This window comes from Peromyscus maniculatus, chromosome 8 (assembly GCF_049852395.1).
Source record: "Peromyscus maniculatus bairdii isolate BWxNUB_F1_BW_parent chromosome 8, HU_Pman_BW_mat_3.1, whole genome shotgun sequence".
Classification (NCBI taxonomy): Eukaryota; Metazoa; Chordata; class Mammalia; order Rodentia; family Cricetidae; genus Peromyscus; species Peromyscus maniculatus.
The window spans coordinates 86,033,841-86,060,267 of NC_134859.1; the positions used below are offsets into that span (position 1 = coordinate 86,033,841).

Below are 26,427 nucleotides of genomic sequence, written 5' to 3' on the forward strand. Positions count from 1 at the left end.
CAGTTTCCTAATCTGAAGAGTGGGATTAAACATAAAACTCACTCCTCATTGCAATGAACACATAGGAGCCCTTCCAGTAAAAGGTGGTTTCTCAAAGGGTGGCGGCGGCAGCGGCGGCGCATGCCTTTAATCCCAGCACTCTAGCCCTCCAGAGGCAGGTGAATCTCTGTGAGTTCAAGGTCAGCCTGGTCTACAGAGTTCTAGGACAGCCAGAGCTACACAGAAAACCCCTGTCTTGGAAAAAAAAAAGAAGAAGAAGAAGAAGAAGAAGAAAAGAAAAAGTGTTTCCTCACAGTTGGGTGTGGTGGTTCATGCCTTTCATCCTAGCATAGAGGGTTCAGGCAGGAAGACTATCATGAGTTTCAGACCATCCTGGGCAACAGAGTGAAACCCTGTTTCCAAAACAAAATAAAAATTTTATAACAACAGGGCAGGGGAGGTGGCTTAGTGGATGAGGCCCTCATTAGGCAATTTGAAGCCTAGAATGTGGGTCTCCAGGACCCACATAAAGCCAGATGTTGTAGTCCACATCTGTAATCCCCCATGCCTATGGGGAGATGGGAAGCAAAGGCAGGAGACTCTCTGGAAGCTCCTGGACAGCGAGCCTGGTCTACAGAACCGTGAACAACAGACCCTGTCTCACACAGGGTAGAGTGTGGGGATTCACATCTAAGATTGTCCTCTGACCTCCACACATACACGATGCCATGCATGTACCCATACGTGCCTGAATTCACACACCCACACACATTAAAAACAACAACAAAACCCCACAAAAAAAAAAAAACACTACCAAGGGGGCTGGGGAGACAACTCAGTGGTTAAGAGCATTGGCTCACGAGGTCCAATTCCCAGCACTCCACAGTGGCTCCCAACTGTCCAACTCCAGGGCATTCCAATACCTTCTTCTGGCCTTAGTGGACAATACATGTACATGGTATGTTCAAGTGTGTCACTCTGCTCTGTTGGGTCCCCTTTTCTATCCAGGACTCAAGAGATAGCTCTGAATGTCCAGGACCGGCTATCATGCAAAGAAACTTTATTTTCCATGAGGCACACGGGTGGTGGTGGTGGTGATGGTGGTGTGGTGTGTATGTGTGGAGGACTCCCCCTAGTAAGCCCAGAATTGGGCACTAACTGGGAAAACTTTGCTAATATCCTTCGGACCCTGATCTAATGCTAGGGCTGGTCTTAGCCTGTACCTCTAGCCTAGCACCCCCCACCCCGAGTCTGATGTGCTTTTCCTGAGTGGAAATCATAATCCCTCAGATCTGACCTTGGCCAAAGACAATGGTGCTCTGTGGGCTGATAGGAAGGGACAGACACTTGCTCCACATTGAGTTGCAGTGGGCTTCTTCTGTGAGCTTCCCCTTGCATGCCGTGGAATAGTCTCCTAAGGAGGCAGGTGGGCTGGACGAAGAGCAACAGCTTTTGCCTGACTGGCTGGGTGTGGGAAGGAAAGGGCCCAACTTCTCCAAGCAGCTGGGGAAGCCGCCTCTTTGCATTCTTGACTCTCTGCTGCCCCCTTGTGGTTGTAAGGCTGGCGATGCCACATTGTGCAGGGGACCTCGTGTGTGTGCGTGTGTGTGTGTGTGTGTGTGTGTGTGTGTGTGTGTGTGTGTGTGGCTGGAGCAGAGAGATGCACTTGTATCTCTACTATAGTAACAGGGTCTCTCTTCCCCATCCATCAGATGTGGGTTACAATGCCAGGCAGCCGTGATACCTGCTCTGGGGCACTTGCTTATCAAGAAACTGAAAGCAAAGAGGGGTGGTGGTGGTATTCATTTGCAATGTATTGGGAAGGAGGGGCTAGACAGTAGGAATATGAGCAGTGCCGAGTCTTTTCTGACCACGGGGACAAGGGTCTTCTATTAAGCTAGCCCCACAGTCACAGCCAAGCGAGCCTTCAGAATCCTAGGCCAACATTACAGAAGAACTGAAAAACTAGACAGGAGCACAAGCTTGTAACTGTATAGACTAGGGATCTTTTATTATGCTCTTAGGAAAAAGATCCCAAAACCTCGGTAAATTATACCTAAAATCAAAGGAATCCAGAAAGTTCCACCAGATGGCTAGGAGTGGATCAGACCGCAGCAACTAGATCTCAAGATGGGAAGATATCTTGACTACCTCACTAGAGAGGGCCACACCGACAGAATCTTGATTGCAGAGTGGAAGAGGCAAGGGGTAGGAAAATTCACCCCCATTCTGTACTCAGGCTCGATGGGTCCCCCAGAGCAAGCTAACGTGGGTTGCATTATAGGGTACATGCATTGTGGCTGCCAGGTCTGCTCTGGCTGAGACCGTTGACCCTGTCTCTTCATCATAGATTTTGGGTTGCAATCGCCTGCTTTTCCCACAGCAGCTCTTCTTGGAGTGGTACCCCCAGGCCCGGGTTGGTCTCTGCAGTGAAAGCTTTGATGCTCATCGGGTGAGATTTGTAAACTACTGAAACTCGCCCCCCCTCCTGTGTGTGTGTGTGTGTGTGTGTGTGTGTGTGTGTGTGTGTCCACTTCTTTTTCTCAATAGAGTTTCATGTAGCTAGACTGGCCAAACTCATTACGTAGCTAAGAATGACCCTGAACTTCTGATCAAGGGTTCACTGCTGTGCCAGGTTTGCGGTGTTGGTGATCCAGACTAGCCCTCGACCATGTCAGGCAAACACTCTATCAACTGAGTTACATTCCCAGTCCCTAATGAAAACAAAAATCCTGGGCAGGCGGCTCTCAGCAAATAGAGGAAAGAAACAGGTGTGAGGGAAATTGAATCTGTCCCCAAACTGCACACATCATTACCAGCTTCCAGCCAGGAAACCTTCGGGTTCTGACCCAGCACCTGCTGTTTGCCATGAGGCAGGGGTCACAGGTCTCTGGCTCAACCTGCCACGTAGGGAATGTTCAAGCTAACAAAGCCAGGAGGTCATTGCAGGCGTTCTACACAGGGAGTCTTGGATGTGGGTGGGCTTCAGCAGCATGGAGGAGCCGAGGAAAGGTTCCCAGCGGAGTCTCTGAGGAACAGCTGTCTGGTGGATGGGTCTCTTTTTATAACTGAAGAGACGGAGGCCCAAGACCTGGGTGAAGGTTACTGCTGAGGGTCACAGCAGGTTCTAAGGCTTCAACTTGATCGATCCTCAGGTCCAACGGTCAGGTCTGTCAAGGTGGCCATAGCTCCATGTCTAGGGCAAGTCTCTTGAGATGTCAGGGAAGGTACACAGGCAGCTCCCTTCTCCTACACCCTGTCTGTGTCCTGAAGTAGAGCAGTCACCAGGCTGATGACCTGGAAAGCTGGCTGGGCCGCGTCGTACTCTGCGAAGAGGTGGCATACGTTCTCTTGCGGCTCTGTCTGGCTCTTGGCCACAAACCCAAAGATCCTGGTGAGAGAAGATAAGTCCGTGGGGTTGTGGGCTAGTGAGACATGCTGCTGAGGGGAGGGCTGGGAGGGAAGGACACTCAGCCTGAGCCCAACTGTCTCTCCCCAAGCCAGCTGACGTCAATATCCATGTCTTGTGTGTGTGGTGCGCACCTGTTTGTGTGGACGTGGCATGTGTCCATACATGTGCATGGAGGCTGATGTCGAGTGTCGTCCTCAACTGCTCTCTACTAATTTTGAGACAAGGTTTCTCACTGCATCTGGAGCTCACTGATTAGCTAGGCTGGCCAGCCACTGAGCACCAGGGATCCACTCATCCCTGACTCCCTAGCACTGGCATTATAGATAGGCACGCTGTCTGGCTTTTTACATGGGTTCTGGGGATCCGACTTCATCTTCTCACGCTTGAGTGGCAGGCATTTTCATCACTGAGTAATCTCCCCAGCACTTTCAGCACCTTCTCATAATGGGGCAGCTAAAGAAAGAGGGTGCCTCCCTTGTCAGACTGGGCGATCACTTATTTTAGGCTCTGGGTCTCCATTTTGAATGGGGCTTCCTAAGGACAAGACTTGGAAGCTCCATTAGGGCAAGGGTGTACTTGACCATCATCTATATATCTCTGAGATACAACCTGTGCCTTTGGCAATGACACCTACGACTCCAGACTGGGGGATCTTGTAAAAGCCATACCACAAAGGCTCTTAAGAACAAAAGGGAGGCCGGGCAGTGGTGGCGCACGCCTTTAATCCCAGCACTGGAGGGGGGGGGTAGAGCCAGGCGGATCTCTGTGAGTTAGAGGCCAGCCTGGGCTACAGAGTGAGTTCCAGGACAGGCTCCAAAGCTACACAGAGAAACCCTGTCTCAGAAAACCAAAACCAAACCAAAACAACAACAACAACAACAACAAAAAACCAAAAAACAAACAAACAAAAAAAAAACCACAAAAAACCCAAACCCCCCCCCCAAAAAAAAGAAAAGAGAAAAAAAGGGAAACCTTCCTTCCTCTCCTCTTTCTCTCTTTTCCTCCCTCCCTTCCCTCTTTCCTTATTTATCTTGAAATAGGGTGCTGTGGAATAATCCTTTTGTACACTGTGAAGATGTGTTGCTCTCATTGGTTTAATAAAGAGCTAATTGTCCAATAGTTAGGCAGGAAGAGGTTCGGCGGAAGAGGCAGACTGGGAGAATGCTGGGAAGAAGAAGGGCAGAGTCACTAGCCAGACACAGAGGGAGCAGGACATGTAGAAAATGAGGTAACAAGACATGAGCCATGTGGCAACAGGCAAATTAATAAATATGGGTTAATTTAAGTTGTAAGAGCTAGTTATAACAAGCCTAAGCTATTGGCCGAGCATTTATAATTAATAATAAGTCTCTGTGTGGTTATTTGGAAGCTGCCTGGTGGGACAGAAACCTCCACCTACAATAGGGTCTCCTTATGTAGCCCTGTCTAGCTAGCCTGGAACTGACTGCAGAGACAAGGCTAGCATGGAACTAACTACATAGACCAAACCAGCCTTGCACTCACAGTAATCCTCCTGCCTCTGCCTCCTAAATTCTGGGATTACAGGCGTATGCTACCACACCTGGTCCACCCTCCTTCTGTTCAGTTTGGGTCTCTGGCACAGGGCCGCCTCTTAGAGCCACTGAGCGGTGGGAGGGGCTTACCTGGAAGCCTTGTGGTACTTTTGCCACCTGAAAGAAGGGAACACAACAGGAGTGAGTGATGAGGCTCTGCCCTGCGCCCCAGGACCCCATCGAACAGTGGGAGCTACGTCTCCACCTCTGCCATGCCCCACCAGGCCTGATTCCCAACCTCTTAGGGCTCAGAGGCTGTCTCTGCTGTTTCAATCCCAGAGTCAGCAGATACTGCGGAAGGCAGCTAGGCTTGTCATGGCCTCCTTAGTTCGGCTCAACCTGGAACTTACTTCCGTTGCTCAGGGTCCATTCCACAGAAGCGGAGGGTGGTGAGTGGATAGTGGCGTCGGAAAAACAGCCTGGGTGGATGCAGGAAGAAAAGCCAGGCTGGTGAGGGCCTATTCCTATGCTGTGTCCCCCATTTCAGGATTTCTGGCTCCCCCATCCTGTCCTCGTAGGGTCTTAATACCTGTATGCTTTCTCTCTCACTACTGGGACTGGGCACACAGGCTGCTGCGTCTTTCTCCTTCCATGGACTACATCTGCCTTATGCTCTTATACGGGGGTCTTCTGCCGCCCACCCCATCCATTCACTTTTTGAGGCTAGGGGTTATAGCTTGGTCTACTCTTGCCCTCCTGGTTAAATAAGGGAAGGCTTTGGCTAGATTGAGTCCCCAAGTCCCTGGGTGAGCTCATTCCACTCTGTGTCTGAGGAGTCATTGGTGTCTGGCCTACACACAGACTTACTCAGCACCCAGTGGGAACTGCCTAACTTTATCCCTGTTGGTCTCAATGAGGGAGGCCTAGGGAAGGCAGGGATCTTGTCTGGTATCACCCAGCATTTGCCAGCCCTTTCATATCCGGGGCCCTGACCTCTGTGCCCAGCCTTCCCTCCAGTCTGCTCTGTTAGCCTTGCAGCCCAGGAGCTAGTGGAGGCCCTTACTTCCTCTGGACATCTGTCAGAGTGATGCCCTGTTCAGTGACTTTGAAATCGACCAAAGTAGGTGTGGGGAGGACCTCCTGCTCCAAGGTGATTGAGATGGCCTTCTGCACAGCCAGGGCTCCGCTCAGGGTCTCCACACTCACAGAGTTCAGGTACAGCGTGTGGCAACCTGTGGGATACAGATATTGAGCTAGGTCTGTAGCCAAGGTTTTATAGTGTGTGTGTATCACCGGGCTTGGATCCTCCCTATGCCCAGGGACAGGAACAGGGCAGAGGGAATGCCTTTCTTCGTCAGAAATCCAGTGGGATCCTCTTAGAGCCACAGAACAGACTAGGAGTCCAGGGGTGACCAAAACTTCTTTCCCTCTACCTATGGCTACCCCACCCCCTTGACGAGAATAGGGAGAGAAAGAAAGAACAGGAGGAGGGGAGCACAAAGCAGAAGCCATCACTGAGTGCAAACGGATGCTTGGCCTCTGGAAGTGGGGACCTTTGAAACCCTTAAGATCAGATCTCATCCCCCACAGAGGGTCCAGACCTGGAGACCACCGCCAGGGCAGGAATCTCAAACACAGAGAGACCCTATTACAGATATGTGTACAATATATGCGAGGGTGTCGGCTTACCAGACCCCCCCTCCCTGTGCCTGGTCCTCCCCCCCCCCCCTGCTGGCCCGAGGCGGCAGCCTCTCAGCCTCTCATCTCTTGGTTTATGAGACCGAGAAGGGGGGTGTGCAGCGGGCTGTTAAGGCTGCAGAAACAAAGCAGTAATGGGAAGCATGTGTGGGCTTGTGTGAGTCTGTGTGTGTGTGTGTGTGTGTGTGTGTGTGTGTGTGTGTGTTCGTAGGGCTGGGAAGTGTTATCCGGGTGCAGTGGGCCTGGTGCCCCCCCCTGTACTACTCACCAGCTGATATCTTCAGGCAAGAGGTCTGGCCTTGTGTGGGGGAGTCCAAGGCTGGTTCTGCGCCTCCCAGTTCTGAACAGAGGCAAAGGAAAATGCCCCAGGGGAGAGGGAGGAATGAGTGGACCCCTCTCAGGGGAGCAGCCGCCCTCAAGAATCCCTTTGAACGCCTCCCACTGCCGCCCCCACCGCCAGGAAGTGACAGGCTGGGAAGCCAGGTGTGAGCGCCTCAATTAGAGAAATGAGGACCACTTTGCCTGGCTTGCAAGCCTTTTGATCCCTTCCCACCTCTACCCTCCCGCCCCCTCCCCCCCAGGCCTGGGCCTGCTGCTCCGACCTTGCCCTCACAAGCCCCTGACCTCTTCTTTTGGGCCCCGCCCCCACCCCAGGCTCTTTGTAAAGCAGGGGTGCTGCGTCTCCCTCCATGGCTTGTTTAGGGCTCTTCCTGCTCCCTCTCCACTTCACTCCCACACCACCGAGATGACCCCCTTGGTCTGGGAGCTCGGGCTGCATCTTGTGGATGAGGCTGCTGACCTGAGCCTGGGGTGGACTCTGTGGGCCTGTGGACCAGCTACTTAAGCCTGGAACCCCATCTATTTTCCCTCTTTCTTCTTTTTATCAGTCTTATCCCAGAGTGCTAACTGGACTGGAACTCACTACAGAGCCTCAAGTTCCTGGTCACTTTGCCTGAGCCTCCCAAGTGCCGGGATTACAGGTAGAGACCACGCCCTCATTACCTACCTATGAAATGGGGCTATGGGTAAGAGTTATAAGGGTGGTGATAGAGGGATGTGTAGGGGGAAATACTATCAGACTTGCTCATCCAAACTGCTGGATTCAGGCGCTGTAATCCTTTCAGAGAAGGCCAGTGCTTCTCAACCTTCCTAACGCTGCGGCCCTTTAATACACTTCCTCATGGTGTGGTGACCCCCAACCAGAAAATCATTTTCATTACCACTTCATAAGTGTAATTTTGCTACTGTTTATGAATCGTAATGTAAATATCTGATGTGCGACTCCTGTGAAAGGCTCATTTGACCCCACCCCCCTGCACCCAGTGGGTCACGACCCACAGGTTGAGAACTCCTGCTCTAAGGTCTATTCTGGGCCAGGCACTGTGGTGTCAGGCTTGTCTGAACAATCTCATTGAATCTGGGCACTGACACTTTGGGTATGTCTAAAGATGGTCGTTCTTATTTGTGTATGGGGGAGGGGGCAACCTTAAATTCTCACAGGTGGGAGATGGAGAGACACGGACCTAGCCCACAGCAGGCACTTGTCATACTGACCCTAAAAAAATTTGTCAGCAAGGGTGAAGTGGCCGCTTTTAGTGAGAGCCAACGGGTCTGACCCAGCCACCTACCTTTCTGTGGGATGGAGAGTTTGCAGGGCAGGGCCAGGGCCATGATGGAGTGCTGGTACACGAAGGCCGAGAGGCTCCCTGCGAAGGAGCAGGAAGGCCCAAATGAGCAAGGCTTTCCCAGGGGTTTTCCATCCCCCATTCATGGTGCGGAAGACCATGCCCCTACCCCCCCAGGCTGGCGAGTCTTACCAAAGTAGGGCTCCTCATCTGCTCCTTTCAGGTGTACCCCTTTGGCTGAAGACTCAACCAGGAAGTGACGTATAAGGTCAGCGCTGTCCTCACCTAGACAGAGGGAGGAGTTTGGTCTCAGAGCCCGGTGTTAGCTGAAGCCTGGCCCACATGATGCGACCCACTTCTTCGGGGTCCATTCGGAGGCTCGCATGCTAGCCTCTGCCTCCCCGTGGAGGGGCACGGCGGAAGCATGTGTTCACGGGCTCCAAAGTGGCAGGGCATTCGCTCAGAGGAGCCTGGGTTTAGAAATTCCCCCAGCCCATGCCGGCTGCCATTATTTCCCTTCAGCTCATCCCTGCAGGCGCAGGGAGGACAGGCATCAGCGTGCCCTCTGACCCTGCTGTGACCCCAGGGGTGGCTGATCCCCCTCACTCCCCGCCCCATGCTGTGGCTGTAACCCATATTAAGCAATCTCTCTACCACTGAGCCAACCCCCCAAAACCCTTGCTAAGAACACGAGGTTGGGTGCTCCATCCTCAGTCTGTGTCTTAATTCCTCCCCTGGGGGTCATCCCCCGAGACTCAATCACAGTTGTGTTTAAGTGACCCCTTGTAGCAGTGTCCTAACTGCCCTCATCTATCTCCCCAGTGAGGTGGTTTCCTCATGTCAGTGACTCCTCTGCATGCCTGCTTCCTTACACAGGGGTCTGGTGCGTGGTAGACCCCTTGGAGAGGTATGTGCTGAGTTACCAGATAAGCACGTGAGATCATAGGACAGCAAACATACTACCACACATATGCTATTAGCAATTACACACGTGATAAGCTCTGTCACACAGGATTAGTTTTTTATTTTATTTTTTTAAGACAGAGTTTCTGTGTAGCCCTGGCCGTCCTAGAGCTCCCTCTGTAGACCAGGCTGGCCTCAAACTCAGAGATCCACCTCTCTCTGTCTTCTGAGTGCTGAGATTAAAGGCCCCGCCCAGCAGGATGAGCTATTTATTAAACACATGATAAATTACTACATAAATGATAAGATATTGGAAGTGTGATAAGCTCACACATACATTAGTCACATTAGGTTCCAGGAGGTAAATCCAAGCTAGGTAGGAGAGCCCAGAAGACGGCAGCCTGAGGAGAGGCTAGGAGCTTCCTTCTCTACCCTTTCTCAAGGGTGGGACAGGGAATCTGGGGAGGCAGGGGCATCTCAGCCTTTCAGAGATGCTCCTCATGGTGCCTAGGTGCTAGAGGGTACCTGGGGGAGCCAGGAGGGGGACTCTCCTCCTGATAGTCACTGTCAAGCTGGGACAGAGTCCACCATGGTGAGGATTCTGAGGTGATCAAGCAAAAGGTCCGTACCTGGTCGGTTTGGGGCAGATGCCGGCGCCTCCTGTACCTTCAGGGCAAGGCCGAAGGAGCCTCGGTAAGAGGAACTGTCTCTGATGACGAAAGCCCCTGGCTTCTCCTTCCTCAGCAGATCGATTGCTGGAACAGTCTTTGGTTAGAGGCCCAGCCACTGTACACCAACACTCTCTCTTCTCATCCCCGCAGGGTCCTCCGAGAGAAGTCACACAACCTCCTGTCCCCAGGAGGCCCTTTCTCCTGTCTACTTTCTGCAGGTTTTGCTTACTTCCTATTTCCTAACGAGGCCAGCAGGTCACCCACCCTTCCGCAGGCTGCTATTTGCCACTTTCTCTATCACATGACCCAGGGCCCCCGTCTGCCTACTGCACAGTACAGGCCAGTCACTGGGTCACTTGTCCCCTCCAATACAGTGTTGGCTTTACCTTGCTCTCGAGTGATGCTCGGCTTAAACCAGTATTTTGATGTGTCCATCACGAACTTCATGGTGGGCTGCATGTCCTTGGCAGGACCTGGAGACAGGCAGAGAAGAGGCGCTCTGGAGGCTGGATAGAGGGTGGCTGAGAGACCCCCAGAGAGAATGCCGGAGACCTGTCTTGCTCCTCTTCCCAGGGATCCTATTCCACTCATCCTTTCTGAGCCCATCTCCAGGGTCCCTCCAAATAGCCTAAAGAGGAAAGCTCAACTGGAGCTGTGGCTCAGTGGGTAGCGTGCTTGCCTAGCATGCACAAGGCCCCAGGTTTGACCCCTAACACAACATAAAACCAGGAGGGATGGTTCTTGGCTATTAATCCCAGCAATCAGGAAGCTGGGGCAGGAGGATTGCTTTGAGGACAAAGTCAGCTTGGTGTTCTTTGAGTTTCACGTGTGATCTGTGGCCCGTGGGCCCCCGGGTGGTAAAGTCTGTTGTTGTTATTTTAAAGGCATAGCTGAGGTGCGATTTTTTTTCCTGTTTGGGTTGCTTTCAGGGCAGTGAGCCTTGGACTCTAGTGCACAGCTCACAGACACAGGAGTCATCCTGGGAACCCCCGAGGAGGAGCCAGGCTCTGCCTGCAGATGGCTGAGAGAGGAGAGTCTGGGACCCGGTCCCGGGGACTCTGCTCATGGGAGGTGTGTGCCTCCAGGGTGCCGCGGCTCGGCTTGTGTTTACAGCTTCGGGTTCTCTGGATGTCTATAGTCACAGGCTCCGGGAAGGAGGATGTTTGCTCTTTTGTGGTTTTCAGCCATCTGTGTTGGGATGCATCGTCTCCATTCCCTGCTTGCCTCCCCACCCCGCTATGTTCTTGTCATTCATGAACGTCAGAGTGAGGAATGACGCACCCTCTGGCTCTCCTCAGGACAGCCAGTTAGTCACCAGTTAGCCTCTTTGGATGGCCTGAGGGTTGTCTGGCTCCATTTCCTCCCTTACCCCAACTGCCCAGCCCTGGTCCTACTCCATAATCCTTCTGCCAGACAGCTTCCATGGTAAGCCATTCCGTCTATACTGCTGACCCCACCCCTTCTTCCTTGCTTTGTTTCTTACTGTAGGCCCCAGGTATCTCTGCAAGGAATGCCTTTTCCCCCTTCCTTTGGTTGCCGACTAGCTCAGATGTCACACCCTCCATTCTTCAAGTTGCCTAAGCCACTCCATCTGTCACCTATGAAACGTCGATACCTCTGTGAGGACCCTACTCTATGGTAAGTCTTGGTTTGGGTCACTCTTTCTAGATTGTGTCCATCTGTGTGTCCCTGTGTGTCCTCACACCCTGGCACTATGCTTGGTAGACCAATACTGTGGTAGTCAATAAAAGTGGGTAGTCAATAAAAGTGTCAACCCCTTGGTCTTTGACTAGTCCCCTTAACTAAACCCTCTGATGCTGAAGATGTTGGTTACAACGTACCCTCTGGAGATGCAGTGAGAGGACCATCTGGTAGGGTCTGGTTGTGGCTCTTGGTGGCCTGACAGGGGTGACTGGGAGATGCAGCCCCAGGAGGGACAGAGCCCTGGTGTCCTGGTGTCCGCTGGGCTGGGGGAGACTGTGGTTCTGGGCACCCATTGATTAGCACAATGGGTATGTCCACCATGGAGTTGGTGACAGATGGGGGGCAGCTACTGGCCTGCTCCCTGGCTACTGGAGGACAGTGGGCTGCTTGAGACTGGACCACGTTTGGTATAGAGTTGTTGCTGGGAACCTGGGCATCACTGGGTTTCATGCACTGGGACCCTCGGTCCAGGCTGTGGAGGCTGGAAGCGGAGCTGGCTGGACTTCCCAAGGATCTTGAAGATGACTGATAACTGGAGAGGCTGGAGTGGAGGAGGGACTGACTGCTAGAGAAAAGTGGACAAGTATTAGGATGTTGGGTCCAGCACTCAGGGCCAGAGCTATGTTCTGGAATCTAGCCATCTGGGGGCCCTATCCTGAGTCAAATAGACCATTGCATATACCCTTACCCCAAACCCAGAACAAAGAGCACCCCCATCTGAATTCCAAGGGTGCAGCAGGGTGCAGAACCTCCCTAGGATGGAAGGATCTTTTGTCATTTAAACTAGCCAGTGGGATTAACCTCCAGCCATTAGTCCAGCCTGGATTTTCTCGGCTTTCACCGACTGGGTGGTCTGACTGAACCGTCACAGACAGCAGGATCTCCACTACTCATCACTCGCAAAAGGCCTGCAGAGAGGCTGCAGCACCTGGGCTGGACATGCCTGTGGCTGGTGCAGGCAGAATGTTCTAGCCGGAGGAGGTAAACACCACCAGGCCAGCACCACTGGTGGTGGGATCTCTGTCTCCTTTGCCAGGGACTGCCTTGGCCAATGCCTTTGGAGTCGGTGTGTGTGGCTGAGGTCTGGTGGGTTAGTCATCCTGAAGCAGGATGTGCAATGCTACTGTGAGGCCTAAGATCGGAGACCTGGGACCACGGAAAATAAGGTTCAGGGGGGTTGTCAGTGGCTCAGGGAGGGAGGCTTTCGTTCCCCCAAGTCTGTGTACACCCTGAGCTGTACTTATTAATTTCAAAAAGTATTTGTTTTATGTGTGCGAAGGCCTTGTCTGTGTGTGCACAGTGCCTGTGAAGGTGACAGGAGGGCACTGGATCTCCCAGGACCAGAGAGAAACAGATGGTTGTGAGCTGCCGTGTGGGTGCTGGGAACTGAACCCGGCTCCTAGGCCAGAGCAGGCAGTGCTCTGAACCATTGAGCCACCTCTCCAGCTCCCACTGCTGAATTTTAATAACCTTCCCTCCAGATGGGTCATGTGAGGGCTGGGAAGAAAGCAGGTGAGTCTCAATAACGGAGTACCCTCTTCTCAAAAGGTCAATGGAGGCCATGAACACTGAATTATGTTCTAAATGCTTTGAGGAGAATGTGAGATAGAAATGGCTGTGACGGTAGAAAAGACGTGTATTTTTTTGTTTTTTGGTTTTTCCCTAGATAGGGTTTCTCTGTGTAGCCCTGGCTGTCCTGGAACTCACTCTGTAGACCAGGCTGGCCTCCAACTCACAGAGAGATCTGACTGCCTCCACCTCCCCTGGATGCCGAGACTAAAGGAGTGAGCTGAGCTACCGCAGCCCAGACAACATGTATTCTTTTGACTCTCGATGTCCGTGCATTTTGCTCACGGAACAGGGTGCCCTTCTGTTGTGTGTGTGTGTCTCCGTGTCCACACGTGTGCTGCTACGCGTGCGAGGCCACGACCACGGAACTTACCTCCCAAACACATAGCTGACGTCTGACGTGGGGCTGGCTGACAGCACCGAGACCCTGCTGCCCCGCTGGGGGGCCCTCGGCCCTTTCTCCCAACCTGGAGGAGTCGCCAGTGGAGACCCTGAGGCCCTGCTTTCCCGGCTGCCGGGGCTGGAGTTGCTAAGGGAAGACGGGGTGTGGGGAGAGGGACCCCTGCCCTGGTTCCCAGAGAAGATGAGGCTCTCGCTGCTGCTTCGGGTCTCTCGGGGGATGTCTCTGGAGAAGAGGAGGCTGCCGTTGCGTGGGGAGCCGAAGGGTGGAGTGGCACATGGGCTGGAGCAGCGTTGGGGACCCTCGAGGCCCCTTGATCTGGTGGAGGTCACTTCGATGTACTTTATATCTTTGGGGAAGGGGAGAGAAAGAAAGCATTGATGAAAGCCAGGAGCCGGCGAGGACTGATGAGTGGAATGCTGTCTGGCAGAGGTGGTGGAAATTAGGGGTGCACAAGCTGTCCCCCCCTCTAGAGGGTCATGAATCCTTTCCATGGTTTCCCAGGATGGAAATTAGGGTAGGGCCCTGGAGAGCACTCAGTTTACTAAAAACAGCTCATTCCTCGCCTGTGCAAAAACGGTGCAGCCCAGCCTGCCCTGGGTACCCAGGGTTCCTTCCTCTGAGCCTGTGGTGCCTGAGCCCCGGGGTACTGGGTGGAAGTGGGCATTCTATCAGACACACAGGGCTGGTGGGCTGACTCAGGCTTGCTGGCTCAGGGGATGTAGAAACAGCCTGGATTGCAGTCACACACACTTGGGCGTGAATCTTGACGTCATCACTTTCTAGCCAGAAGGCACTGAGTAACTTTCCAGACCTCTCTTGGCCTCAGTTTCTTTATCTGCAAAGCTGTGGTCTACACCCAGCCTTCTAGGGTGGTGCTGAGGCGCAAACACAGGATGAATGGAGCCTGGTTCATGGCAGGCCTCCTCAAGGAGGGAACACTCCCTATCAGCTACTCTTGGTGGTCCAAAGGGAGCCCCTCACTAGCTGAAATGGGTATCTTTGGCTTAAGAGAATGGAGTAACAGAGGTATTCAGGGAACTACACTGTAGGCTCTGAGAGAGAGCGGAGAGTGAGAGAGATTTTTCCAGGACGCTGGCAGTTTCTTTCCTTCACTTACAAAAAACAAAAAAAAATCACTGGGTGGTGGTGGTGCACGCTTTTAATCCCAGCACTTAGGAGGCAGAGGCAGGTGAATCCTTGTAAGTTTGAGGCCACCCTGGTCTACAGAGTGAGTTCCAGGACAGCCAGGGCTGTTTCACAGAGAAACCCTGTCTTGGGGGGTGGGGAGTCGGGGTAACAAAACAAAATCTTTCAAGAAACAATGTAGCCCCAAACATTGTATCCTTATGTAGCCCAGGATAGCCTTGAACTGCCTCTGATATCCTTGTCTCTACTTCCTCAGTGCTGGGATCACAGGTAGGAGCCACCGCATCTAGTTTTATGTGGCATCTGGAGTACTGGGGCTAGAACCCAGGGCTTTAGGAATGCCAGGCAAGCCCTTTTACTGAGCAGCGTTCCCGGCCCCAACGTCTCTTTTTATAAAGACGTTACACTGTTTATGCCCAAAACCACCTCTGAGCCTGACAATGGCCCTTGGGCAGGCCAGACATTGTTTTTACAGAGGAGGTAACCGGTGACTGGAGATTAAGCGGGAGTCGAGTTGAGGCTTCTTGCATAACTTTTACCAAAGACAGGCAGTTGCTAGCACGTAACACAGCTGCTCCGTGTCCTGTTGCCGCAGCTCTGCTGAAATGCCATCGATCCCCATGTAACCATGAGAACTCAAGGTTCAGCTAGGCTGAGTGAGTCGTTCAACGCTGCACAGCTAAGGGAGCGGAGGGCTCCAACTTCTGCCCCGGAGCTGCGTTAGCGGCCTCTTCTAGGACGAAGAGGAACTCTTGGGGATGCCATTCCAAGGCCTTTCTGGTGTTTGTCCTAGTGTGTGGGTCTCTTGACCTGGTGAGGCTCCTAGCCCCCAACTTCATGGGTCATAAAAAATATCTAAGACCTTGCCTGGGAGCTGAGCAGGGTGGGAGGGGCCTGAGCTGTGAGTCACCGCCCCCCCCTCCCTCCCCCAGTCCTGAGGTGGATATGGCTGGGGAGGTGGAGGCTCCCACCCCATCCCTGGGGTGCAGCCGCTGTTTACAGGCCTGTGGGGCAAGTCCCGGCAGTGTAGGGTGGATGCAGGCGCCAGCCGCGGGCCTGGCCGGGGAAGGGAGGGTATGTGGGTGGGGGGAGGAGAGACGGTTATTAAACAGCCTGCCCTTGGGACTGGCAAACAGCCTTGCCTGGCAGAAACTGCTGGAAAATGAAATGTGAGGACCTGATCCAAGGCTGGGGTGGGAGGTCGTCGAGAGGATAAGGGAGATGGTGTTTGGGTCTAGGAGCCAGGATCCCTCTGGGATGGGGACTCTGAAAGACAAGTCTAAAGAAAGGTGAACAGCAGGCAAGGGGTGGGGGTGGGGGTGGGGTGGGGGGGGTTGGGAGCTGAGTTTCAGAGGAGAAGCGTGTGGGCTTCCTCTAAGCAAATTCCACTTTAGGGAGAGAGACAGGGAACAAGGGCTTTAAGGATTCCTGATCCGCCACTTGGTAGGGGGTGACTGAGGACCGTGGCGTCCTTCCTCAACCTCAGTTAACATATCTATAGAATGAAATCACCATGATTTCCTTCACGGGCAGATGCAGGAACTATGCATCACAGGAGCTAATCCCCCCCACACACACACACACAAAAAAAATCTACGCAGCTGTGCCGAGGGAGTCAAAAGAGGATGGCCAAGCTCCACGGTTGAGCTTTACCCAAGGAGGAGAAAGGGGCAGGGTGAACCTCTGCTGCTTCCTGATGACAGGGTCCCTCAAAGGAGGATGGATGGGATGGCAGGAGGGGGTGGGGGACAGTGAGGGGGGTGTTGAATCCACACTGAGGATGTTAAAATGTAAGGGATCTCACCCAGAATTGCCTGCGGTGTCCTGGACCATGAGTACTTTCTCACCAGCAACAGTGGCCCACGGGACGGGGTGGGGAGACTGAGGTGGGCACAGTGGGCCCGCGGTGCAGGAATCTGCCACTCTTGGGAAGGGAAGTCCCCTGAGAGGACGCTGACTTGACCCCGCTGTCTTAGGAGGAAAGAGTTCTGGGGTGTGAGAGGCATGTGAGCAGGGGCCGGAAGAGAGGATTGTTTGCTTCCTACCAAAAGGAACAAGGGAGATGAGGGCGCCTGTAGCCCAGCACTCGAGGACTGAGGTAGGAGGCTGCCTGGTTGCTGGCTAGCCTGGGCTACCAAGCAAGACTGTTTTTAAAAAAAAGGAGGAGGAGGAGGAGGCAGCCTGGCAGAGGGCTGTCATGACCTTGGGGCCACTGCCAACCTTTCTGCAGTCCTTGTTCCGCAGAGGTGGATGGACCCATGCTTCTAGCGGCACGGCTGTACCCAGAAAATCTGATGGGGACCACTGCCCCGTCAGCCACCTGCTCTTCACCAGCCCTTCGGGGGAGGAAGGGACTAGCTGTCTTCTGCCCCCGCACCCCACCCTATGCATGTGGACTCCTAATACCGATCTTGCCCCAACTGGCCTTGGCCGGGTGGAATCCCTGCCTTGGGGCATGAACATTAAAACCCTGGGCTGGCTCCTGCCAATGGTAATTAGTTCTAAAGCGCTTTCCCGCCATGATGTGCCCACGACTGGCCTTCAGCAGCAGGAGGCTGCTGCGGGAGAAGACAGCCCCTTTAACAGGCTCGGCAGGAAGAGGGGAAGAGATGGGAGGCCAGGGTCCCCTGGTGGGTGCCAGAGGGCTTGGGTGCTGTGCTGGCTTCTATCTCAGAGTCTAAGCTGCCCCGGGGCTGGCTGTCCAGGCAATCCCCCACTCTACCATGGCTCAGTGCACCGAGACTTGTGACCAGCAGGCAACAAGTCCCTTCTCTTCATCTCCACTGTATTCTTGGAGGTCAGAACTCTTATTTTGTCCATTTTATAGACGAGGAACCAAAGACAGAGGTGCTGTCGATAGCTTGCATAAGGTCGTAAGGCCAGCCTGAGCCCAGGGGTTAGGCTAAACTGGTTCTTTATTCAAGCCCATGTTAACTTAGTTTTTCATCTGTAAAATGGGGTCAAATTCTCAGCTCGGTGGGGTAGCATAGGAAGATTCCATGCAAGTCAGGCATGGCAGTTCATACCTGTAATCCTAGCACTTGGGAGGAGAAGGCAGGAGGATGAGGAATTCAAGGTTATCCTGGGCTACTTTGACATAATTGAGGCCAGCCTGGGCTGCATGAGATCCTCTAGAAGATACTCAGCATAGGACAGGGCCTGGCATGCAGTAAATGCCCAATAAGTGGATGTCATCCTGGGTTCTGTGTGCACCTCCGATTCTTGCTCTCTGACCCTTAGGGACCTGACCTTTCTGTCTGCCCGATGGATGGGTCTGCTACCTCCCTCATTCCCGGAATACACTGGAGATTTTTCAAGTGTGGGGAACCGAATCGGCACCCAGGGCTTTCCAGATTCCCCTGGCTATGTGTGCTGGTGTCTGCTTGTACCAGCTTGTTACGAGCTGAAGATTGCCGATTTCAGATGTTGTCTAGCTGGTTGCTGAACTCGGTCATTATTAACAACCGCATTCTGCAAACCGATAGTGAAGTAACTTGCATTCAAAACAAAAGCTGACCAGTGGCAGTGTTCAGGAGGCGAGGTGGAGCGGTAGGAACTAGTCTGGGCCACGCAGAGACTCTTGTCTCCAGAAAAACAAAACAAAAGAAAACAAAAAACCAAACATATATGGAAAGTCAGACACACTCAAAACCCGTACATCCCCATTATTTTACTATTATGTGTGCTTTGAGATTTATGGCTATTGTATTGATACAGTGAGGTTTTATTTTTTTCTTTTGTGCTGAGGACAGCTTAGGTTATCACTGAGTTGCATTCCCAGCCCTCCTTCCACTGTAAACACTTTTTTTTTTTCCATTTTGGAGATAGAGCCTTGCTATGTAGTGCAGGCTAGCCTAGACGTCAAGATCCTCCCCAGCGCTGAGCTTCCCGGGGTGTGCCACTAGCCCTCTGATGTGTCTCGCTGTTCTACAAAGCAGTGGGCCACTCCACTTTCAGTTGCACACTTGGTGACGTCCTGACAGTCGCTCCGAATCGGGAGAATTTACACCCTGGAAATGGGCAGACGCTTCATTCATGTCAGGCCTTCTGCCTCCCAAACAGGGAGCCAGCATCCCACTTCCTGTGTTCTGTGTCTCTCTCATCCCATCTATTTCCTTTGGGCCTTTCCTACGAGGTGTTCCCCAAACAGGGATTAGGGGTCACCTAGAAATCCTACAATAATTTCAGGGGACCACAGTTAGGCTATAAAGGGAAACATGAAGAGCTTAAGTAAGGCTCAGGGACTCTGCATTTATGAAGCCCTTACTATGTACACATCATCGTGGAAACTGCTTACATGGGCTAGCACATCAAGTTCTCATTAAACACACACACACACACACACACACACACACACACACACACACACACACACACAACTGGAGTCTATCAGTTTCCAAACTCAGGGACCAGACAGTTGGGTAGTGAGGGAAATCTGTACACCTTTTAGACAGCAGAGAAATCAGAAAGGTCAGAAGTTTGTTTAGGGCTGCGTAATACTCCCCATAGGCTAAGGACCCTGTGCCTCAGCTTCCACAGAAGAGCCCTTATTTGCTTGAGCTCTGCCTCCCAGCTCCCCTCTTGGCTGTGCCCCAAATCCTTACCTAAGGCTTCAGGTTCCTCCTTCTTGCTCCTTGAGGTGATGCTGCTGGCACGCTCAGCCTGGGGACCAGCAGTCCCAGAGGGGAGCAGCTGGAAGGTGGGGTCTAGTTCTAGGATCATCTGGTTCAGGGTCTCCAGAGAGATGTCAATGCAGGAGTTGAGGTCCTGTGAGGTCCCTGAAGCTTGCTCCCCAGGATGCTGCAGGAGGCAGGGAGCTTTGGCTTCTGCTTGCTGGGCCTGCTGGAACCGGCCGGAGGTGCCTTTGCAGGGTGTGGGGGCCATCAGAGGCTGGGTTCCCCAGCTCTCTGTGGTGTAGTAAGGACACAGTGCCGGGAGGCCAGGGCTGGGGGCTGGATGCATGGCCATCCTGGATTCCTCATGGGGAGTCAAGCTGACCACGTGACCTCCAGCCAGCAGGGAGCTGGACATGATGGGGCAGAGAGTCCAGTGGTTTACTTCTGGGTTCTGATCAGCCTCACTTCTACCCCAGAGCTGTATCCTGCTCGTGAGAGCTCCCAGGACCTGAAAGAGGAGGGTAGGATCTGAGTGGCCTCTGTAGGTGAAGCCCCTGCCTGGCTCTTCAGTGAAGGACAGAGCAGCTCATTCAGGTAAAGACTGTGTTGGCTCCCTGGCTCTGACACTCACTGGCTGTGTAAGTTTGGACAAAGGAATTATCTTTTTCCCTGTCTTAGTTTCCTCTTTTGAAAAATGAGCTAAAGTTAATAATATGCTTAGGACAATGCCTGGCATATCTAAGCCTTTGCAAGTGATGGTTAAATGACTTAAGAGGATGATTGCTAATCACTTATTATGCCATGTGCATATTTCTAAATGAATGTTAGCTGGTGTTTATGAGAACCACCAGGTTCAGAGGCTCCGAGAGTGATACATAAAGCCCTTTCAAGATGTTCTAACAACCTGATGAGGTGGGTACCACTATTATCCCATTTTGCAATGAAAAGAACAGAGATACAGGGGCCTGGCTCAACGGTCACGTAGGCAACCAATGTCAGAGCAGGATTGGATCCCAGGCGGCGGCCTGCTCTCTGATAAATGGATAAGCAGGCAGGCAAGCAGCTGTGAACAGGATCACCGGGGACTCGGGGACTTGGGGGAGATTCTATGGCACTGCTGGGAAGGCCAGGGAGGACTTCTGTGGAGAAGGAAGAGCACATGAAAAACCAGAAAAGAAGGAGCTAGCTGAGCACGGCAGGAAAGAATGAGGAGGCCAGGCAGTGTTCAAAGCAGTGTTTGGCATGTGTAAAGGCCCAGTGGCCAGATGGGAGGTCAAAGTCAGCCAGGAAACAGAGGCGCTTGGGATGGAGGGACAGGTGGGGCAGGTGGGCTAGCTAGGTTCTGCTGAGACTCTTAGGCTCAGCTCAGGGCTGACAATTCAAACCCTGGAGGTAAGAGAAAGCCACGAGGGAGTTTTTTTTTGAACTGGGTAGTGATATGATCGGATGACAGTCACTCCCCGGGGGCTCATCCAGAAAAGCGAATGTCCTAACTTTCTGTCTCCTTTCCTGTGGAAAGTTCTTCCCGTTGTCTAACCTTGATGCTACATACCTGTTTCTCATAGATTGTGTGGGGGAGGAGGTGAAAGGTCCTGGGACAGAGCAGCGAGAAAACTGGGTGGGACGGGGACATGCTGACCTTAGTCCTTCTGGCTTGCTGCCTGCCTCCTGTGTCAGAGCATGAAGCCTCAAGGTGCTGCATGAGAAACCACTGGACAGTTCTGGGGATGACTTAGACGTTGGGGATTACAGAGTTTGGCACCCTCATAAGGGGTTCCCAGTTACAGAGCACCCATCAAGTGCCAGGCGCTGGTCACCATGCTGTGTACAGCTGCACCTGGTAATTCAGCCTTCTTGCATCCATAGCCTCTGTCCTCAGTCCACTGTGCCCCTGAAGACACCCAGACTCACCAAAGTCAAGAACGCTCTGGGGATTGGGTGTGGTAACACACCTGTAATCCCAGCACTGGAGAGGCAGAGGCAGGAGGATTAGGAGCTGCACAGTGAGTTGGAGGCCAGCAGGAGATATAGGAGACCCTGTCTCAATCCCTCATCCCCCAAGCAATCACCCACCCACCCACCCACCCACCCACCCTCTAACCAACCAACCAACCAACCAACCCACCCACCCACCTACCAACCAACCCACCCACCAACCAACCAACCAAACCACCAACCAACCAACCAACCAACCCACCAACCAACCAACCAACCCACCAACCAACCAACCAACCAACCAACCAACCCACCCACCAACCCACCAACCAACCCACCCACCAACCAACCAACCAACCCACCAACCAACCCACCCACCAACCAACCAACCAACCCACCCACCAACCAACCAACCAACCAACCCACCCACCCACCCACCAACCAACCAACCCACCCACTAACCAACCCACCCACCAACCAACCAAATAACAACAAAACCCCAAAAGCAACCAACAGAGGCTTCAGCTCTGGGATTCAGATCTAGGCCTTGGCCCTGTGTGATCTTAACTCCTTCGGCCACATGGAGATGGGGCCATGCTATGCCGAATGACAAAAACCCAGGCCTGTCTGCACCTCCACCCCACCCCTGCTCCTCACCCCAGGCTCCTATGGCTTTGTTATCAGACTTCTTGGCTGGGTCCTGGGGTGGGGGTGCACGCTGATGTGGGGAAGCCATGTGGGGAAGCGTATCCATAAACGGCAGTGGAAGGGAGCTGGCCTGAGCGCCTTCCTTGGGGGCAGCTGAGGACACGGAGCCCAAGACACAGCTTTTCCCACAGAGTCTCCAAGAGTCCAGGGAGCCAGGCACAGCTTGCAGGGTTCACTGCCAGGCCCACAGAGGAAGCTGGGGACACCGGGCAGAGCACACTGGAAGCTGAGTATCCCCCACGACCAGGACTCAAGATTGCCCACGTGCTTATCCAGAGGTTGTCTCTGTGCTCCTGTGGATAGGGCACCTTCCTCTCTGGACTGATCTCAGTGGTCTTATCTGTCTGACGGTGACCTGATAATAACAGACACTTGACCCTATTTCCCAACAGTTCTGAGTGGGGCGAGCAGACAAGGCTGAGGGGCTTGCCTGGGCTACAAGTGCGTGTCCGGGGGTTCGTGGTAGGTGTTCTTGCCTCCAACAGTCCGACACGGTCAGTCACCCTGTGCTCTCTGCCACAGGTGGGTCTCTCCTACCTCAGCTCTTTTTGGGATTCTGGAACCAACGGGCACATGGAGAGGCTGAGGACAGGAAGCCCTTCTGCAGGTTCTCATTTCACCTTCCAAGTCAGCCCTGGCCCCAGACACGGGCTCTGTCTGCCCCTCTGGGAAGTTGCTAGACACTCCAGGCACCCCCAGGGCAACTGTCTAGCTGGCTCCTTTCTGCTCTGAGTCTTAGGCAGGAGTGCCTGGGCTCAGTGCATGCGTGTGCGTGTGCGTGTGCGTGCGCGTGCGTGTGCGTGTGCGTGTGCGTGTGCGTGTGCGTGTGCGTGTGTGTGTGTGTGTGTGTGTGCGTGTGCGTGTTAGGAAGGATTCCAGTTAGCTCTGCCCTATTTACAGCTCCCTCCTACCTATCTTCAGATTCTAGCTCTTATCCTGCCCCCCAAACTCTGGGGGCAGGGAACTCCTGGGGCCCTGGGAAAACCTTGTGGTCATTTTTTGCTTAACCTTTTACTTATCCTCTCCCTGTACAAATCCAGGTAGGGAAAGCAGAGGATGAAATCCCAGACTCCCCAAAGCACAACCCCAGGGTCCCCATCATTTGAGTTTGCCTCCTCATTGTCCCTTGCTTCCCCAAGATCCAGGAGGCCTCCCCTGGGGCATCAGGCAGGCCCTGCGGGACAGTGGACAGCCTCCTAGTCCTGCTTGTCTCAAACCTTGTGCTCTGCATGGGAGTTAGGACGCCTGGGTTTGTCCAGGCTCTAACCAGGTGTCCAAGACCCCAGGTCAGCTTCTCCCCTGCACCTCGACGGCAGCCTTAGAGCTCTTTCTGAGCTGGACTGGGTTCCCCTACCCCAGTGAGTAAAGGCACTTACCTGTGCGCGGCCCCTGCTGCACTCACTTACGGCTCCCGGAATCAAACTGTGCTGAGGCCAGGTAAGTTACTAGAACAGGCGCCAGCAAACCTCAGGACCCGCCTTAAGAACAGCCCGCCCTCCGCCCGCCCCCCCTTCTCCCCTGAGGCCCTACACGTGGCCTTGACAGCGGCCGGGCCCCGCCCCAGAGGTGTTCCAACCGCTCAGGTGGGGCAGTCACAGGCTGGGAGGGGTGTGTGTGTTGGGGTGGGGGTGGGGGGGCGTTGAGTGGCGGGCTGGCCTGGCAGGCGCCGGTTAGGGTGTGTGTGTAGGGGGCCCCAAGCTCCCAGCTTGGCCCTTCCTATGTACCATGTGACCAGGAGGGTGCCCAGACCAAAGTGTGCAGCAGGCTTCCTTCGCCCTGTGGTGAGGAAACAGTGGGTTGGGCAGAGACAGTGAGAAGGGGGAGACCCTTCCCCAGACCTATTCTGTGGGTCTGGATGCCTCTGTTAGGGTCACATGCTGCCTTTCCTAACCTTCTGTCCTGTCAGAAGGCCTGGGAATGAGGCTCTGACACCAGGGAGGAAGCTGGAAGGCCCTGGAGGGCTTCTCATCCTGCTTCTCAATGAGTCACCCTCCTAGGAAGTTCTGTTAGGTGGAAGGCGGGAAGTCACCTCCTCCCTCCCCATGACTCCACCTCCCTCCCCGCCAGGGGTCTTCTTGTGAGGCAGTGTCCAGCCCGCATGAGTGGCAGAGCTCCATCTGGGCAGGCTGTGAGCCTGGAGACACATGGTCACTCCAGCAGGCTGATCTTGAGGGCGAGCTGCCCAGCGTCCCTCTTAGGCTCTGCAGTCTGCTTTCTGGATTGTTTTCTGATGCCCTGTGGTTTTGCAGAACCCGGTTGAGCCAGTGTGCCCACCACAAAAGGAAGCTGGACAAAGTGGTACAAGGTTTCTCTTCTTAAAGGGTAGCATTGGAAGGGGTCGTAAGTATCCCTGTGATTCCGCAGATGCCAGCCTTGGTGAATACAATGTATCTACGAATGAAGAAAATGGAGAGCGGCAAGCCAAGGCAGCCTTGGTCTGTAGGTTTTCCACTTCACCGGCAGGTGGGAGGAACAAACGCTGAGATTCTTGGGTGGAAGTGGGGGTGGGATACATGGAGGAGGAACTGCCTGGAGCTGTGTGTAGCTCAGTTGATACATTGCTTGCCCAGCATGTAGGAAGCCCTGGATTTGATTTTTTTTTTTTTTCTCTCTGAAGTTAGCACTTTTGGTTCACAGGCAACCACTTCTTTCAGTTTAACGGGCCCAGAACATTGATTTCAGTTTCAGTTGCCCCCCAGACCTTGCCAGGCTCTTCTGCCCACCCCCTGCATTTGACACAGCCAGCATTCTGAAGGGATGCTGTGTATGTATTGATAGGACTGTCGTCCTCCCTCTGCTGTCCTGGTGGGTCATGTTCTTCCATCTGCACACCTGGGGTAAACCTCTTGTTTGGATTTGATAGTATTCTGGTGAAGGATCTGGCACCTGTCCTCACGAGGGCTATTGATCTGCCGCTGTTTTATGCTTGTAATATCTCTGGCTTTGGCATGAGGGTAATGATGGACTCATAGATGGAGTCGAGAAGGACCCCTCTGCGGCCGTCTTCTGAAAGTGAGTGAGGAGAATTGGTGTGACGTCATCGTTAACTATGTCGGACCCTTCCTTCTGCAGCGAACGAACTGGTCCTGATGCTTCCACATTGAGAGATAATTACAAGTACCTCCTCCGGATCCCTGGATTCCATACCAACCAACCGAGGATTAGACAAAATTGTATCCGTACAGGCTTCTTGTCAATATCTCCTAAGCATAACCACTATTTTAAAATTCTACATTATAGTAGATATAAGTAATCTACAAATGAGTTAAATACATGAGATGTGTATAGGTCCTACACAAGCACACCATTTTATATAAAGGACTTGAGCATATGCAGATCTGGGTAAGGGAAGGAGAGGGATCCTATGACCAACCAGTCATCCGAGGGACCGAGAGACAGGTTATATTTCTTTAATACACATACCCAGCTCTTTCTCTTCTTCCTGATTCCCACCCCTCTCTTTCTCTCTTTTAACAGGGTCTCACTACATACACGAGGGTGACCTGAAACCTACAACCTCCTGCCTCAGCCTCCAGAGAGCTGGGATTATAGGCATGAATCGATATATTCTGATTCATCAAATTTCTTTTCTAGGCTCGAACACATTATTCCTCTGGCTTATGTTCCACATTCTAACAGAAGTGATTCCCCCAAGCAGAATGTTTAAAGATACATCTTTAAAAAAAAAACAAAAAACCCTCTTTTTGATGTTTTCTATACTTTCCTCATGAAAGAAAAGGGAAAAATGATTAAATAAACAAGCAAAATTTGTTATTTCTGACAGTTTGTTTTTTTCTTGTAGGAACTCCATTTTGTGAGCATATGTGTTCGTCCCTGCGTGGGAGTGTCCTAGTTAACGACTGTCGACTTGACACAGCCTAGAATCACGTGAGGAAAACAAGTCTCAACTGAGTAATAATTGTCTTTATCAGGTTGGTTCGAGAACATGTCTGTGAGATATCGTCTTTATTGACGGAGGACGGCCCAGCCCACTGTGGGTGGTGCTGTTTCTTGGGCAGGTGGTCCTGAGCAACTGTAGAAGAAAATGAGCTAAGGCAGAGCCTGTGGGGCAGCCAGAGAGCTGCCAGCCAGCAGCATTCCTTCGTGATTTCTACCTAAGTTCCTGCCCCGACTTCCCGTCTGACAGACGTGTAAGATGAAACAAATTCTCTCACAAGTGGCTTTTGGTCATAGTGCTTTATCACAGTGACAGAACGCAAATGTGTGTGTGTGTGTGTGTGTGTGTGTGTGTGAGAGAGAGAGAGAGAGAGAGAGAGAGACAGAGACAGAGACAGACAGACAGAGAGAGAGAGAGAGAGAGAGAGAGATCAACTCCAGGTGTCTATCAGGAGGAGCCATCTACCTTGCCTTTATTTTTGAGACAGGGTCTCTCAATGGGACCAATTAAGGTAGGCAGGCTGGCCAGCAAGCCTCAGGGATCCATGTTTCATTACCTCCTCGGCACCGGGATTACGCGGTCATGCCTCTGCACCCTGATTTTTATGTGGGTGCCAGAGACTGAACTCAGGTCCTCAGGTTTTCATGGCAAGCACTTCACTGACGGA

The 26,427-nt window shown here is 52.9% G+C and overlaps 1 protein-coding gene and 1 long non-coding RNA gene across 3 annotated transcripts; one reads left to right on the plus strand and one right to left on the minus strand.

The window, feature by feature from the left end:
* Window positions 1–1,022: 1,022 nt before the first annotated feature.
* On the minus strand, window positions 1,023–23,355 carry Tns4 (tensin 4). Of its 2 annotated transcripts, none has more exons than XM_076543342.1 (13): window positions 23,239–23,355; window positions 19,208–19,727; window positions 13,428–13,803; window positions 11,623–12,047; window positions 10,168–10,254; window positions 9,740–9,865; window positions 8,400–8,492; window positions 8,211–8,288; window positions 6,851–6,922; window positions 5,948–6,116; window positions 5,295–5,363; window positions 5,035–5,061; window positions 1,023–3,370 (listed from the first exon to the last, which is right to left on the minus strand). In XM_076543342.1, the coding sequence occupies exons 2-13, from the start codon at window positions 19,632–19,634 to the stop codon at window positions 3,229–3,231; spliced, it is 2,091 nt and encodes a 696-aa protein (XP_076399457.1). In that variant the 5' UTR covers window positions 19,635–19,727; window positions 23,239–23,355; the 3' UTR covers window positions 1,023–3,228. The 2 variants fall into 2 exon arrangements, with proteins under 2 accessions (XP_076399457.1, XP_006971872.1); XM_006971810.4 differs by having other exon boundaries at window positions 11,623–12,050.
* A 1,360-nt stretch (window positions 23,356–24,715) lies between these two features.
* Window positions 24,716–26,039, plus strand: LOC107402659 (uncharacterized). Its single transcript, XR_013041901.1, has 2 exons — window positions 24,716–24,874; window positions 25,665–26,039. It is a non-coding gene; the product is annotated as an uncharacterized LOC107402659 (long non-coding RNA).
* The last annotated feature ends 388 nt before the right edge of the window (window positions 26,040–26,427 follow it).

Bases quoted from the DNA above. Each gene is read 5' to 3' on its own strand.
- Tns4 (XM_006971810.4), bottom strand. From the start codon at position 19,634: ATGTCCAGCTCCCTGCTGGCTGGAGGTCACGTGGTCAGCTTGACTCCC. The intron at 13,804-19,207 runs GTAAGGATTTGG...CCTTCCCCAAAG, and splicing joins GGAGGAACCTGAAGCCTTAG to ATATAAAGTACATCGAAGTG. The intron at 12,051-13,427 runs GTAAGTTCCGTG...ACTTTTCTCTAG, and splicing joins GTCAGCTATGTGTTTGGGAG to CAGTCAGTCCCTCCTCCACT.